This window comes from Podarcis cretensis (assembly GCF_951804945.1).
Source record: "Podarcis cretensis genome assembly, chromosome: 2".
Taxonomy (NCBI): Eukaryota; Metazoa; Chordata; class Lepidosauria; order Squamata; family Lacertidae; genus Podarcis; species Podarcis cretensis.
Window position 1 is genome coordinate 4,398,865 of NC_137171.1, and position 16,097 is coordinate 4,414,961.

The 16,097-nt window shown below is 44.1% G+C and overlaps 2 protein-coding genes across 5 annotated transcripts in view; one reads left to right on the plus strand and one right to left on the minus strand.

The window, feature by feature from the left end:
* NXPH4 (neurexophilin 4) overlaps positions 1–16,097 on the plus strand; it is a 456,035-nt gene that overhangs the window by 408,639 nt on the left and 31,299 nt on the right. The window lies entirely within an intron of this gene.
* STAC3 (SH3 and cysteine rich domain 3) overlaps positions 1–16,097 on the minus strand; it is a 31,507-nt gene that overhangs the window by 6,323 nt on the left and 9,087 nt on the right. For 2 of the 4 annotated variants that reach the window (XM_079967107.1, XM_079967108.1), the window contains exons 3-9: positions 12,040–12,268; positions 9,107–9,204; positions 8,128–8,188; positions 7,938–8,029; positions 6,698–6,764; positions 2,973–3,019; positions 2,557–2,648 (exon numbers count right to left, since the gene is read on the minus strand). In XM_079967107.1, coding sequence (XP_079823233.1) covers positions 2,557–2,648; positions 2,973–3,019; positions 6,698–6,764; positions 7,938–8,029; positions 8,128–8,188; positions 9,107–9,204; positions 12,040–12,268 — 686 coding nt within the window. Of the gene's footprint in view, positions 1–2,556; positions 2,649–2,972; positions 3,020–6,697; positions 6,765–7,937; positions 8,030–8,127; positions 8,189–9,106; positions 9,205–12,039; positions 12,302–16,097 lie in introns of all 4 variants that reach the window. The other 2 variants (XM_079967105.1, XM_079967106.1) reach the window with 1 other exon arrangement.

Consider the following 16,097-nt stretch of genomic DNA (forward strand, 5'->3'; position numbering starts at 1 on the left):
AGAATCCCAGAATTAGCCAATCACGTGCAACCCATTGTGTAAATAATGTATATAAAGCAGATATTGTGGGGGAACTTCCATTCCTCCTCACCACTATGAGCTGAATAAAGAGCATGGAATCCACTCTCGACTCCGAGTATATTTCACACCCCATGAGAAGCTGTTCTAAGATGGCTGTCAAGCTGTCAAGTCAAATCCCAGCATTAGCCTTCCCATGTGGAATACTGTCATTCACTCAGGATTAGAGGTGCTTGAGGCAGAACCAAGTGTGTCACCTTGAGCTCTTTGGAGAAAAAGTGGCATATAAGTGTAATAATAATTTTTTTTTAAAGGAAATCCTTCAGTGTGAAGTAAAACCTGACAATGGATCTTTTGGCTCAGCTCCTCAGTTCTAACTGTGTTCATTACATTTGCATCCCAACCTAAAGAATCAATGTGTGTTTACTGGGTTGAAGAGAAGTTGAACTTTCCCCCTTTCAACGGTGATCTTTCAGATGTTTTCCCCAGAATGGCAACAGTATCTTACTGAGGGGAAGCTGAGTTTGCATTTTATTATTCCAGTGTCATCACCACCAAACCACTAGCGATAAAATTACTGCTCATTCAACTGGGAAAAGCATACTTACCCATCACTGTTGTCCCCTAGCACAAATATTATTTTCAGTGTCAGAAATGGAAACATGAGCTCAGAGACCAAGACGATAAGAATTTTCAAAAAGATTGGGAAATGTTTAATGTATATATTAAAAAGTATTGCTAACACATTGGCAGGATTTTAAGAACACTTGTAATCTTAGAGATTCTCTTAGGATAAATTGGATGATTTTTATTTTTATTTTAGTAATAATGATATGCATTTGCAAAGGAAAATTAAGGAACCAGGGAAGGGGGTGGAGGAAAGTCACAGGATTTGGGGAATCCTTAATTTTAGATTTGAAATTGGTTTTACATACAATTGTGTGTGAGAGAGAGTGTGTGTGTGTGTGTTTGAGAATACTGTTTTTGATATGGTTTTTAAATTTTTGTATAGTTTGTTAAATTTCAACATTTATAAGCCACCTTTCTTGACCAATGCCACCCAAGTCAGTGAACAAACTACAAATATTTTGTTTGTTTGTTTTATTAAATTTCTACTCTGTCCTTCCTCCCAAAAGAATCCAGGGTGGCAGAACACAATAATTTTATTATTTACCTTTCAACCTTTTAAAAAATACATCCCCAACAATACATTAAAATATAATTCTGCCAGTATAAAAACCATTTCCAGAACCAAAGCAATTAAGCATCAATGCAACAGAACCATGGCCAAAAATCCCATCAGTTAAAAGACATTGTAGAAGAGGTGACAGCATCTTAAAAAGCAGAGACATCACCTTGCCAACAAAGGTCCGTATAGTTAAAGCTATGGTTTTCCCAGTAGTGATGTATGGAAGTGAGAGCTGGACCATAAAGAAGGCTGATCACCGAAGAATTGATGCTTTTGAATTATGGTGCTGGAGGAGACTCTTGAGAGTTCCATGGACTGCAAGAAGATCAAACCTCTCCATTCTGAAGGAAATCAGCCCTGAGTGCTCACTGAAGCTGAGACTCCAATACTTTGGCCACCTCATGAGAAGAGAAGACTCCCTGGAAAAGACCCTGATGTTGGGAAAGATGGAGGGCACAAGGAGAAGGGGACAACAGAGGACAAGATGGTTGGATAGTGTTCTCGAAGCTACCAGCATGAGTTTGACCAAACTGCGGGAGGCAGTGGAAGACAGGAGTGCCTGGCGTGCTCTGGTCCAGGGGGTCACGAAGAGGCGGACACGACTAAATGACTAAACAACATCAACAACAACAACAAGAGGTGCACTTTCAAAGTCTTTTTAAATATTGAAACCGAGGAGGGCCAAGGGTACAACCCTTGAGAGGCACTTCCACAAGGGAAGGAGCCACCACAGGGAAAGCCCTGTGCATAGTATCTGCCAGTCTGACTGAATTTAAAGGAACTTTCAATGAGTGTGGCCTCCAACACCAGTCTTGAAGCACTGGGTTCAAACCCCCACTTAGCCATGAAGCTCACTGTGTGACCTTGGGCTAATCCCTACTTCTCAGGCCTAACCTGTGTCACATGGCTGTTGTGAAGATAACATGTGATCTCCTTGGAAGAAAGGCAGGATATAAAGGTAAACAAATATGTCTACAGGCAGGTCCTTCAAGTAACTTGGCTCCTCCAAGCCATTTAGGTTAGGGCTTTTAAAGTCAAACCCAATATTATGAATTGGGTCTGGAACTGCCCAACTGGTACAGAATCAGCATAGCATGTTTTGACCATCTAGGTTCCATGAGCAAGCAAGCAAGCAAGCAGCCACATCCTGCACCAAGTGAAATGGTTTATAGGTGACAGCCAGGAGTAACCTATAAGATCTAGATTCTGTTGGCATCAGGTTGGCTAAGGATATGAAAAATACAACCCAAACATTTCCATGCTGGGACTTGACTCTGCAAGACAGTGAATTCAAGATCATCTGAGCTTGGTAAACTCTGACCAATACATACAAATTCCAAACCACTTACTGAAAATCCAGGTCATCCTTCTCCAAAGCTTTGAAGCGATAGAGTGCAATGAAGTAGTGAGACTGCTGGAACCCAGGTTGCTGCTTCTTATTCTGTCCAAGGGAAGAAAAGGAGCCCATCAAGACTTAAGCAATGGAGTTTAGGAGAGAATCAAACCCAAGGTCTCCTCAAGATTCAAAAGGAATGGCCTATACAAACACTTCCCAAAATCCACCCTGGCCAGATAAGCAAAGCAGTAACAGCAGATATCAGAAGGTGGGGAAGAGAAACCAGGGGATTTCTGGCTGTGGAGGAGGAGGCTTGTGGGTGGGTGTGGACGTGCATCATCTCAGTGCTGCTGGCATCTCACTTCAGGAAGGGCACACATTACACCCCCACCTCCCAAAGGGGGGAAAGGGGCAGGCAGAGTCAGGTACCTTATCATCAGGGGCATTCTTCTCAGCCTTCTGTGCTTCTGGATTTCCTGGACACAAAAAGAAAAAACCCAGCATTCAGATAGGGGCATAAGTAGGGAGAGGGGATAAAAGAAGAGTGAAACTCAAATTTGTCCATTCCCCAGGTGTCACTACACTCTCTCCTGGTTGAGTTTTCAGGGCCTAAAAATGAGGAATCTATATAGTGAATCTCTCCAAATCACCGTTGTTGCTTTTACTATGTTTATGACCCTTACGTACAAGATTGCAGCAGTTCCCAGTTTAGTTCTCTGTGCATTTTATTCACCCCTGCCTGCCTTTTCATGTTTTCTCTCTCTCTCTCTCTCTCTCTCTCTCCCTCCCTCCCTCCCTCCCTCCCTCCTCTCTACTAGAGACCAGTACAAGGAAGACAGCAACTCTCACCAGTATTACAGGTGCCAAGGTTGGTGCCTCCATGAGAAGAGGTGAAGCAATTTGCCTCAGGTGGTCCACTGCAGTATGGCCACAGCCAGGAGCAAGGGTGCTTCTGCAGTGGCAGGGCCAGTGGCAGCACAGGAGTGGTGGCAGGGGCAGGAAGCATCAGGGAGACGGCAGCAGGGCGCTTTGCCCACAGTGTCAAAACATCCCACACCCTCCCCTTGACAGGTGCAGCCGACTGCCATAACTGCAACAGCCATTCAGTCAAAGGAGAAGAAACAGAACATTAGGTCCTGCTTCTGCTTCTTCTTTCCTTTCCTTTCCTGTTCTTCCTTCAGTGCCGCAAGGCTGCAGCACCAGTCTATCCACTCCTGGGCTAGTAAGGAGAGGGAAATGGTGGCCCTCCATTAGGGGTGGGCCAATTTTGGTTTCTCTCACTTTGTCATTTTTCCAGTCTTCAGTTTTCCATATTTCTACGTTAATTGCAATTTATTTATTCTGAAAAGTAATTCATCAGCATTTTAGTGTGAATTTCTTCTAACAGACATAATATAATGCATTTTGAATGTTATCTTCTCTAATACAGTGTTACCTCAGGTTACAGACACTTCAGGTTACATATGCTTCAGGTTACAGACTCCGCTAACCCAGAAATAGTACCTCGGGTTAAGAACTTTGCTTCAGGATGAGAACAGAAATCGTGCTCCGGCGGTGCAGCAGCAGCGGGAGGCCACATTAGCTAAAGTAGTTCTTCAGGTTAAGAACGGACCTACGGAATGAATTAAGTACGTAACCCGAGGTACCACTATATATGCATTTTTTGCACTTTACCCAAATATATGATTATTCTTCTTAACTTATTACTTGGCTAGAGAACTGCCTTGTAAATTTGAAGGACTGTAGATTTCAAAGTTTGGCTGCACTTTGGTTCTCAAATTATCTTGCAGTTTGCATTTACATGTGAACTGATTCAATTTTTTTGCCCCATCCTTAAGGGACGGAGGGAGGGAGGGAGAGAGAGAGAGAGAGAAAGAGAGAGAGCGCACTGTCCCTGCAGGACACATGTTCCTGTAAACATTGCCTCAAGGAAGACATAGACAGCAGCCACTTTCTCTGGAGCCTCATGCAAACATAAACCCACTGGCGGAGGAAGAGGAGTATGGGGGGGAGCACACTGCCCCCGGCAGCACGATCCCAGTGGGGTGCCATCACGGCTGTCCCCCTGCCAGTGCTGAGCGCCCCACCTGCTCTCTGCGACTCGACTGCATACACACACCCCCATGTGCCCAGTCTTCCAATTCATCAGAACAACAAATAAACTGTCCATTTATAGTTTTGTTTGAAATGTTATGCATTCTACCCCTAAAGATGTCTGTCAGTGTTTTCCTACTCCAAGAGTGCCCTTGGCCGACCTGCAAAGAGAATCCAGCTTATCCTAGTGTTTATGGCAGTGTCAGAAAGCCCAGGAAATAAAACCTGGCACAAGTTCCAAAAGGGTTTGGAAGAATGCCACCCTCCGTAATAATCACTAGGCAATCCTGTCCCAAATACTCAATATGTCATTCCCATGTAACCTAAGACTTGTTAAAGATGAGTTCACCAACATTTGAATTGAACATATATTAGGTAAACAACAGCAAGGGCTAACTAAAATGATTAAAATTATGCAGGAAGTTAACCCAACTTCTGCACCAAGACGAGCTGGATATCTTCATCTACATAAATTATGTAAAGCAAACTGGCACACATTTGTTAATTTTGCATCATTCTTTCTACAGGTAAAGTGGCACTAAAGGAAGGTCCTGAAGTCCAACTCTTCAGAAATCCCAATAAGACTCCTTCTGGTGTGGTGAAGGGGAGGATGCAAAAAGTCCCCAACATATCCATATAGAACTGGGAATGTATACTGTCTGAAATTCTGTAAAGTTCCAGACTTTCCAAAGCTTTAGAAAGGCCCAGGGCCCAGTCGATGCAGACAATACTAAATCAGATGGCGCAATGGACCAGCTCGGTATAAGGCAGCTTCCTATGTTGTTCCTATATCTCAGACCATATATTTTCAAGCTTATTTTTGCACACATAGAGGCTTGGAAGCTTGAGTGTGGGATGCTGCTTTTAAAATCGAATCCAATATTCTCAATATGCCAAACTATTTAATCTATAATATAATATTATAGATTATGGCTGAATCTAGACACATCAAAAAAGCGTTTCAGGAATCCCCTCTCTACACGCAGCACCCCGCCAGGGGTATTGCATACCAAATTTCCAAACAAATGTGGCATCATCAATAGCATCCCCACCAGATCTTGTTCAGACACATATACTGTATTTTTCCATGTATAAGACTAGTTTTTTTCCCTAAAAAATAATGTATAAAATTAGGGGGTGTCTTACACAGAGATATATCCCCCCCATTTTCTTAAATCTGAGTTCCCCAAAATAGGGGACGTCTTATACATGGGGGAATCTTATAGACAGAAAAATACGGTATATTATTATTAATCTTTATTACGACCCAACGACCCATAATATAGATACAGAATAAAATACAGACTCATGTAGACAACCCCCCAGGGAAGGGAGACTGAAGTGTTATTTGTTTAGTCATGGGTATGTTGATCTTTGATTCGTATGACTACTGAAAGAAACTTTGCCACGGCCACTGTGATATCGTTGGACTTGTCGTCCAGAAGATATCTGATATAGTAGGCTTCAGACTGACCCGGCCAATTTGCCAATAGTGATTAAATCAATAGGTCCCTTGCTTGATCATATTGTATGTAATGCAATAAAATATGCCTCATGCAGTTGAGTATATACGGTACAGTGGTACCTTGGGTTAAGTACTTAATTCGTTCCGGAGGTCTGTTCTTAACCTCAAACTGTTCTTAACCTGAAGCACCACTTTAGCTAATGGGGCCTCCTGCTGCCGCTGCTTGATTTCTGTTCTCATCCTGAAGCAAAGTTCTTAACCCAAGGTATTATTTCTGGGTTAGCGGAGTCTGTAACCTGAAGTGTATGTAACCTGAAGCGTCTGTAACCTGAGGTACCACTGTATATGGAAGAAGGTGTTTCATTAGACACCTAGGCCCTGGAGTCCTATATGGCTCTGTATGTCCACATTTGTATGTACTGTATGATACAGCGTGGCTAGGTTTCATTTATGGTGATAAATTTCCACAACCCCTTTTTATTATTGTTCATCTGGTCTCTTCCAGAATTGGTCTACATGAGTTCTAGATCTAACAAATAAGCCTTTGGACTGCAGAGTCTTTGAAGAGCAGGGTTTTCCAAGGTCTGGCACTTACCTGCCTCAGGTTGGCCACCCTCGTTTTTAGGAGCCTCTGTTTCCTCCTCCATCATAGCAGCCAATGGCTAGAAAGCAGGATGGGAAATGTATCAGAAGGCATCAGCTTTGTTGCAGTTGACTGGAATGAAGCATCCTCACTAACTGAGGCTGCATAAGACTCAGGGTTGGGGCACACAACAGCGAACTCTGGGCTATGTGAAACTAGGCAAGGCCTCAGGAGCTTCTGGCAGATATTTCCAAGACAATGTGCAAAGGAGCATGAAGAGGATAAGGAAAGAACCTCAATTTGTGGGTGGTTTATATGGGTCTCCAGAGAAGCATCTGGAGAGACAGGGTTGCCAACTCACAGCCAACCTCAAGCTGCTATATCCTTAAGTCTTCCAAGGCTGGGAAAAATGGTTAAGTATCATCTTCCCTGCTAAAGAGCTGAAGAAGTCAGATTTACCTACCCCGTCTATTGTCCAAGAACAGAGCTATACTTTACATTAATTAATGCAGTAGGAATGATGTCCCGGTAATTTGTATTTGCACATGCATAATTAAATGTTGGCATGTCTGCTGCATTTTGTACTATGTTTTTAATGTAAACGAAATCATGTATTAAATATTATATTTAAGATTTTTATTGTGTATTATGTGTTAGATGTTAGCATTATAAGATATTTTGTATATTTCATAATTTCATAAATTTACTTGTAAAACATATTACTATTACTATTGGCTGCTACTGGCAACCAGTTTATGGGCACAACTCCTCTTCCCCATATTGTAGCTCTCTTACCCATGGTCTCACTTTACAACATTGCACATTTATCTGCCCCACAGAAGCAGCTGCAGCAGATGTGGGCAAGAAAATGTCTACACCATGGGATCTGATAAACTCTTCCTCAAGGTTATGGTTGGAAAGGGGGAGCTGATATTTTTAGCAGACTCCTGGCAGAAAGCTTGAGAAAGAGGGCTGCAGCCTTCTAGCGGGGTGGATAAGTTAAATGTATAGCAACAAGGAAGGGGAGTGGGGTGAGGAAGAGGTCTGAAATACTGCAAGCCACATTAATTCTTTAATTATTTTATTGTAAAGGCATTAACCCTTTAATTAAGAGCTAATTTAGTCCCGATTCCACCACTCCTTTCTGGAGGGCACTTGCCACGGCTCTCCCTGGGAGAGGCTGCTATGGTTACGAGACGATGATATGATACCCTTCTGTGTCATGATTGTTTCCCTACACCATCTCCCTTACGTTCTTTTTGTCATCCTGCCCTTTCTTGCGCTCTTTGTTTGCCATGACAACACCTGTCCGCAGCGTCTCAAACACAGGGTCACTTCGGTTTGCTGTGGAGTGAAAAGGAACAGCAACAAAATTAGGCTGCTGTTTGTGGCAATGGAGGCCCACCTTTGGAATGGGTAGAGGCTTGAAGCAGGTTACTTACCACCAGAAAGTTGTTCGGCACCGTATAATGGAGAGCTGTAAGCACGACGGAAACCCGGGGGCTGCAGGGCAAAAGAAGAGTGTGACACACAAGGGAAAGGGAGAACCCAGCCTTCTCCAAAACTAAGGAGGAAGGGCAACTCTTTCCTAAATACGCTGCCAGTAGACCAGCTTATCCTCAGAGGGCATCTCTACCCTAGCTTAAAATAGGGTCAGGCAGAAACAACAATTTTTGGAAATATTTTCACGGGTTGCAGAAAAAGCCTCTGGTGATTCTTTGGGGTCTACTGCGGAAGGGGCAAAACAGTTGGCCCAACCTGAGGCCCTCCAGGTATTGTTGGACTACATCCCTGAAGTAAATATTATGAACAGCTTGATTCAATGCAGTTTTCTTTTTCTTAACTTTTAAAAATTGCTTTTCAGATATATACCAACAGAAGAACGAAATACAACTCCCACCCTAGAGGAACAAGAATCTATCTCATGGATTAAATAAATACACTTCTTTAATACCCTTAAGATGCTGATGGTTCCACATCAATATAAAATGGGTTTTCTACATTTTCAAAAGCAATTATTGCAATATTCTCTGTCCTTGTAATTGTCCCCCCCCCCCATCAAACTCAACACTATACCAGATCCATGCTTCTAACGACAGCACGCAGACACAAATTCTTCCTGTTTTAGCTCGATTTACTCAAGCTGCAAGCACTAAACTGCCCAGGAACACAAAAGTATTTTGAGCATAAAAATTCTGTTATGTTCCCTATTAAAGCAATCAGAGAAATTTCTCAGTTCTCAGATTAGCATGTCTCTTTGGGGAAGATTTTATCTCCATGCCAAAACATTTCCCACCCTCCACCTTATGGTGGCCAAAGCAACCTCTGAACTTGGCGGCCCAAGCCTAAGGCACATGGCATAATATGTTAAGTGGCAGGAAGCTGGAACTTGGGCAATGGGGCCAGGCAGGGAATACTTACAATCTTGCCAAAGCAGCGCTGGAACTCCACATAGTGTTGGCAGCTGTGGTGGATGTGGGTTTTGCAGTTCTTGCAACGCAGGCCGTATTTGTTATTGACTACAGTAGAAAAAAAACCAATCTGTTGGGGGCAATTTGGGCTGTAAGAGCCAACCCCCTGCCAACCGTGCCCCCCACCCCTGCAACTCCAGCAGACTAAATCATGAATTGGGAACCTGAGGTCCTCCCAGTGTCACTGGACTATAACTACCATTGTCCCTGGCCACACTTTGGCCACGTTGCCTGGGGCTGATGGGAGGTGGAGTCCAGCAACATCTGAAGGGCAAAATGTTTTCCCCATCCCTGGAGTAAACTCAAGGTGTCTGCAGCACGCTCATGTCCTCTAACATGGGCCTGTCCAATCACATGTAATGCCAAGATAGAAGGTGCCATTTGAAGTCCACTAACTGGATCATTTCCCCCAATTGGTCTCACTTCAGTATAGAGCCCAGCTTGTGTGTACCCTTTTGGCACTTTGAATCACACTGCATCAAGAGCTGTCAGGGCAGAAATCTTCAGTTCTGTGTGCAACTGCCCCATGTGGTGAGAACTGCAGCTTGGACCATTTTCTTGCCACTGAAGTAGCCTCAGGCTGCCCCCCCCCCCCCCGCAGCTGGCTATTGGGCTCTTCCAGGCAGGCAGGCCTATAAAAAGGGTTCCTGATTGGTCTGAGACCTTGCCTAAGCAGCAATTCTTTTCTGGCTCTGGTACCCGTGGATCATTTCTTGCAGCTTAGCTTTGACACATTCCCTCCTTATCTGTCTTACACATCTGTGTACATGATATTTTTTGAGGGAGGGGGAGGGGCTGTATTTAAAACCAGTGTTTTCTTCAGCACTTGCATTGGTCTCAAGATTGCCAGTGTCTGCTTTCAAAATACTGGAACTTATAACTGCCTCTGAGCAGGTGCAGAGTGGCTTTCCTTTATAAAGGAAGCCAGCTAGATACCACTTTTGAAAGGACCAGAAAAGTCTGGAATGGAAGGACATATCAGTGAAACATCAATTGAATTTGTGGGTGGGGGCTGACTTTAAATCCTTTTTCTGGCAACTGGCCAAGAGGCTGATTGGTGTCATATGGGACACCAATTGTGCTGGAAGAAATTATCAATGAGCAAACCCTTTCGTATCTCATGTGAATATCACAAGTCCTCACCTCATAAGAGAGAGCTGCATTATTCATTCCCTTTCCAGTCATAGGTATGCATGTCATGATATGAAGGGAGAAGATGACAGATGGATCATGTTGCAAATTCCCCAACCCCCAGTTCTTTCAAAATTGGGAAGGAGCTATGACTATTAACTTCATTCCCTCCCTCCCTCCCTGTTACATTACAGTTCCCTTGAAGCGGCTCCAGGCACTATGTACTCACTACAGCATAATAGGAAAGAGAGATGTGGGCTTTACCTTCTCAACTTTAAAATGGCCACCTTGAATGATGAAAACTCATCTCTGACTCAGTGACATTTTTTCTGGGGGGGGGGGGAATGCTTGTGTGTGTATCAACTATATATTTTGGAAAGTTGTTCATCCATTCACTATGCACTGCTTAAGATAAAGATAAAGGTAAAGGACCGCTGACAGTTAAGTCCAGTCGTGAACGACTCTGGGTTTGCGGCGCTCATCTCGCTTTACTGGCCAAGGGAGCTGACGTTTTTATGCAGACAGTTTTTCCAGGTCATGTGGCCAGCATAACTAAGCCGCTTCTGGCAAACCAGAGCAGTGCACGGAAAAGCCGTTGACCTTCCTCCCAGAGCGGTACCTATTTATCTACTTGCACTTTGACGTGCTTTCGAACTGCTAGGTTGGCAGGAGCAGGGGCCGAGCAATGGGAGCTCACCCCGTCATGGGGATTCAAACCGCCGACCTTCTGATCAGCAAGCCCTAGGCTCAGTGGTTTAGACCACAGTGCCACCCACGTCCCAACTGCTTAAGATAAGGTAGCCAAATTGGACACCATTTTGAATCAAGTCAGTGGACTGAAACTTGCGCAATGGCACTATTTTAACACTGCTTTCAAAACTGTACTGGTTTGGGGGGTTTCTTAGAATTCCCAAGCAATGTTGGGTATAAGGCTGCTAGTTATATATATGTGAGCCACCATCACATCCAGCATTTAGCCCAGGCTTCCTCAAACTTAGCCCTCCAGATGTTTTAGCCTACAGCTCCCATGATCCCTAGCTAGCAGGATCAGTGTTCAGGGATGATGGGAACTGTAGTCTCAAAACATCTGGAGGGCTGTTTGAGGAAGCCTGATTTAGCCACACAATCCATACCTTCTCCCATCTGTACCTTCTCTTCATCTTCATGACTCACCATCTCCCTGAAGCACATGCCTTCCCCATTCCCCCCATCCCCCTTCACTCCCTCTCCTTTACCCATTATGGTTGCTACCATTTTACAGACAGGACTCATGTGCCTAGGGTGGCCATGTGTCCTGATTTATAGGGGGCGGTTTATTATTTGGATGCCAGTCCTCTAGGTGTCCTCTTGGACTGACAAGCTGAAGCCTTGAAGTCGCCCATCAAGAGTTTGCAGCGCTCTCCACTAGGACAAGATGTATTACATTGCTATTTATAGTAAATCTTTCCAAACTTGCATCTATGCATATTTATCAAATATGCAAATTAGTGTTCTTTTTGTGTGGTGCACAATGTTTGGCAATGCATAACTGCCCATCTTATGTTTGTCTTTAACACGACAGACAGACATTCAGCAGTGAAACTTCCTCCCCCCACAACCACAGAGGTGCGGAGAGAGAAAAAGCCATGCTTGTCAGACTTCTGCCTGTTATGCCATTGCCAAGGGCCCAAGCACCCTGCCAAGAGAGGGACGAGGCAACCTTCTGAGCACCACCATTCCCCCTGCAGTTCAACCCCCTCAGGTAGGACTCACGGACAATCATGCGGGCACAGACGTCGCAAAACTTGGGTTTTTTGAAGTAATGATCCTTGAATTTGTGAGGTCTGTCGTTAACTGGTTTCTCTGGCTCAGGTGGTGGCTCAGGCTCCTCCTCCTCTTCATCCTCTTCCTCCTCCTCATAGATGTAGTAGATGGGTCCTCCAGAGGGGCTGACCAGCTCCCCATTGGCCTGTGGTTCCTCTGGGGCAGGCTCCTCATTGGGCTTTCGTTGGAAAAGCTGCTTTAGCCGCTGCAGCTGAAGGTCCAGGATGGGGTGGAAGGGCAGGGTGGGATGGGGTGGGATGGGATGGGGGGTGGTGGACAATCAGCACTTGATAGATGCCAACAGGGAACCTTGGCAACCAGCGCCATTGGCATGCACGCTCCAAACTTGTCCATGAGTAGCTCAAAAATGAGGCAAAGTGATGGCGGGGAGAGACCCACGGCACCCCTTGGGTCTTTGGCAAACACAGGGGAAGAGAACCCTGGATTGCAGGTAATGAAAACAAATGTCCAGTGAACACATAGAAGCAGCATGGTGGCAGCCATACAACTGCATGGAGACTGGACCACAGAGCTCACCCATTTGCACATAGTGGCTTTTCCTTGCACCACCCACAAACTGATGGTCTGCAGTGGCAGAAAACATCCAGTGGCCACATCTCAGGGGGTGGAAGCCACGTCACAGAAACAATTTGCATTGTAGAACTCTCTCCATGCAATGGCATTCTAAGCATGACTAGCAACTAATTAAAGATATTTTCTGTTTTAGTGGATTAATCATCTGCTTTTTAGCAATTAACTGGTTAATAATAATTATTCTAAAAGCAGATATATAGTTTCAAGTGCTTCACATATACTCATTGCAGCAAACCTTTTCTACAACCTTCTAGGGCAGAGCAGTACCACATTGCATATTTTTTTGGGGGGGGGTGAAGCTTAGAGGCAGCAGTCTGCTTTCTAGGTCTGTGGGCAAAAGGTAGATTTCAAGTTGAACAGGGGGTGGGAGTGCTTCTTGACTCAGTCTGATTTTCTAAACAAACAACACAACAAGAATAACTTCAGAGTAAATATGCACAGGATTACACTATAAGAAATGTGCTTTATTTGGGGGGATATGCTTTAAACATAGTTTAAATGAATTGTGTGTATGCAGCCCAAGTTATTGTAGGTGTGCTCTTTTTAACTTGCTAATAATGCAAATTAAATTTTAAGTCCATGTGCCTATGACAAAAAACTCAAAAGGTATCACTGGGCGAAAGATCTCTGCACTGCAAGGGTTGGACAAGATGACCCTCATGGTCCCTTCTGATGCTACGATTCTGTGATTCTAAACCTGCTCTTGGGTGGGTGGGGGGAATAGGTATCAAAAGATTTGCTAACTTACAATTTAACAACATGCAACCATCTAATCTTTTAATTACCTTCTTCTGTTGCAGAAACATAGCAGAAGCAAGACAGCCTCAAAAAAGTAAAAGGCCCTACCTTTGCAGCCTTGCTTATTTAAAACATACCAATTAGTCAACTAATTTAAAACATGCCAATTAGTCAACTAATTTTTTGGGTCATTAATGTACTGCTTAACACTTGCATTCCTAACTTTAAACAGCCAAACCCATCACTGATGCTTTGTGTGCCTTTCACTTAAGGTGCATCCCCCCCCCCATATATATTATTTCAGCCGTCAAGCTGGTACGGTAAGTGCACTAGCCACCCTTTTGTGGCATATAGAATTTTAACGCAGAATCAAAAACTTACAGGAAGCTACCTCTGCCTGTTTAATCTTTACTCGTATTAGGAACTGTATTATATACTGTATTATGAATACTGCCACTGTATTCTGCTCTGGTCAGACCTCACCTGGAGTACTGTGTCCAGTTCTGGGCACCACAGTTCAAGAAGGACACTGAGAAACTGGAACGTGTCCAGAGGAAGGCAACCAAAATGGTCAAAGGCCTGGAAACGATGCCTTATGAGGAACGGCTAAGGGAGCTGGGCATGTTTAGCCTGGAGAAGAGGAGGTTAAGGGGTGATATGATAGCCATGTTCAAATATATAAAAGGATGTCACATAGAGGAGGGAGAAAGGTTGTTTTCTGCTGCTCCAGAGAAGCAGACACGGAGCAATGGATCCAAACTACAAGAAAGAAGATTCCACCTAAACATTAGGAAGAACTTCCTGACAGTAAGAGCTGTTTGACAGTGGAATTTGCTGCCAAGGAGTGTGGTGGAGTCTCCTTCTTTGGAGGTCTTTAAGCAGAGGCTTGACAACCATATGTCAGGAGTGCTCTGATGGTGTTTCCTGCTTGGCAGGGGGTTGGACTCGATGGCCCTTGTGGTCTCTTCCAACTCTATGATTCTATGATTCTATGATTCTATGAATGTAGGTCCCATCTCCTGAAGTTCCCAGCATTGGTTGTGGAAGCCAGCACAGCACCACACGGATTGGCTGGAACAGTGGCGATGTCATCAACCCACTCCACAATCTCCTCCCACTGATGCTGCTTTTATTTTAAGAGGGAGAGATGACACATGCACATTTAATTGAATAAATCTACATAATAACATTCCAATATAGTAATGGCAGTAAGTCTGCTGGAAAAATATGGGGAGGGAAGACACAGGCTAAAGAGCCATCGTTCATTTCACTAGCCCAGCAGTTGGCAACTTTTTCCTATAGACCTTACGAATCATAAACTGTCTTGTTGGAGAATTTAAAATTTTTTTGTACAAGCATATGCATCTCATATTTTAATAATCACAGCATATAGTAGCTTTTTGCTGCAATGGATGTGTGTGTGTGATATTTTAAAAAACATGTTTTCCTTTACCACTGGCATCATCAAAACCAGCACCAATTGTGAAATCATGGGCCCTGGACCAGCCTCTTGTTGCCCTGGTCAAAAGAGTCTGAAGCGCCACCATCCGGTAAAAAACAACAACTCAAGAGCAAGGTCAAGTACAGGCATTTCCAACTGTTCCACAACTTTTCTGTGGAGCTGCTGGACAGATTGTGAGAGGAGTAGTCCTATGTTTGTCCCTTGTAGCAAAAACAATAAGGGAGTCTTTCATCATCTTACAGGCTAACAAAGCATAAACTTTCATGGACAGAGGCCAATTTCATCAGACACCTTATGTAAAATTTAAAAGAGAAAATTGTAATCTGAGAGCTGAATGGCAACGAGATGCAAAAGTTAAAGTTAATGATTATTAGAGCTTTAATATATGTTAGCCACAGCTTTAATCTTTTACAGGGGCAGATTGTGAAAATTGCTGGGACACTTGTATTAACACCTATAGTGGGGCAGGAAACTATTTTGCAAGAAACTATTGTAGATACATAGATCCTGGCATTATTCAGCTAATTAACACAATACTGCAATAAAAACAGAGCTCGTGGTGGACCACATTCCTCTGCACAGGCCAGCACATCCATCTCCTTGATTGGCACCTGGGTGTGTGCCACGACCTCTGAATTCCAGTTTTTACACCACCAGTAACCTCATCTCACAGATGTGATAAAGTTCATTTTGACCCTGAGCAGTGCAGTTTGTGAAAGGCAGAGGCGGCGAGGGGGGCAAGGGGAAGCGTCACTGACCCAGATGTTGCTTCTGCTGCCAGGGAGGGCAGCCAAGTCAGCTCACAGAGGACTCCTGGGGCATCAGTAAACTGGAAAGCATGCAGTCAGCGCTGCTTGAAATGCAACCCCACTCCTATGGTTACAGACGCTAACATGTCCCAGGGGAAGAGAACCAGCCAATACTCATCTCTCCTGCATTCATTCACATACACCTATTTGTGCACACACAGGGTCTCCTGGGATCTTAACATTTGGCAGTGGAATCAAATGTGGAAATTCTTGCAGAGCTTGGGTTACTGCCGCCAGTTTCAGCCACCACAGAAAGATAAACACGATAACTGAACCGACAACTCTTGAGCTGTGGCTCAGGATCTTTCAAAACATTGTGTCAGAACACAAATTCTCTGTTGAGAGACTTGACTGTTATCAGCTAAAGAATGGGAAAGTTGCTAGAGGTAGGGGAACAGCCTTGT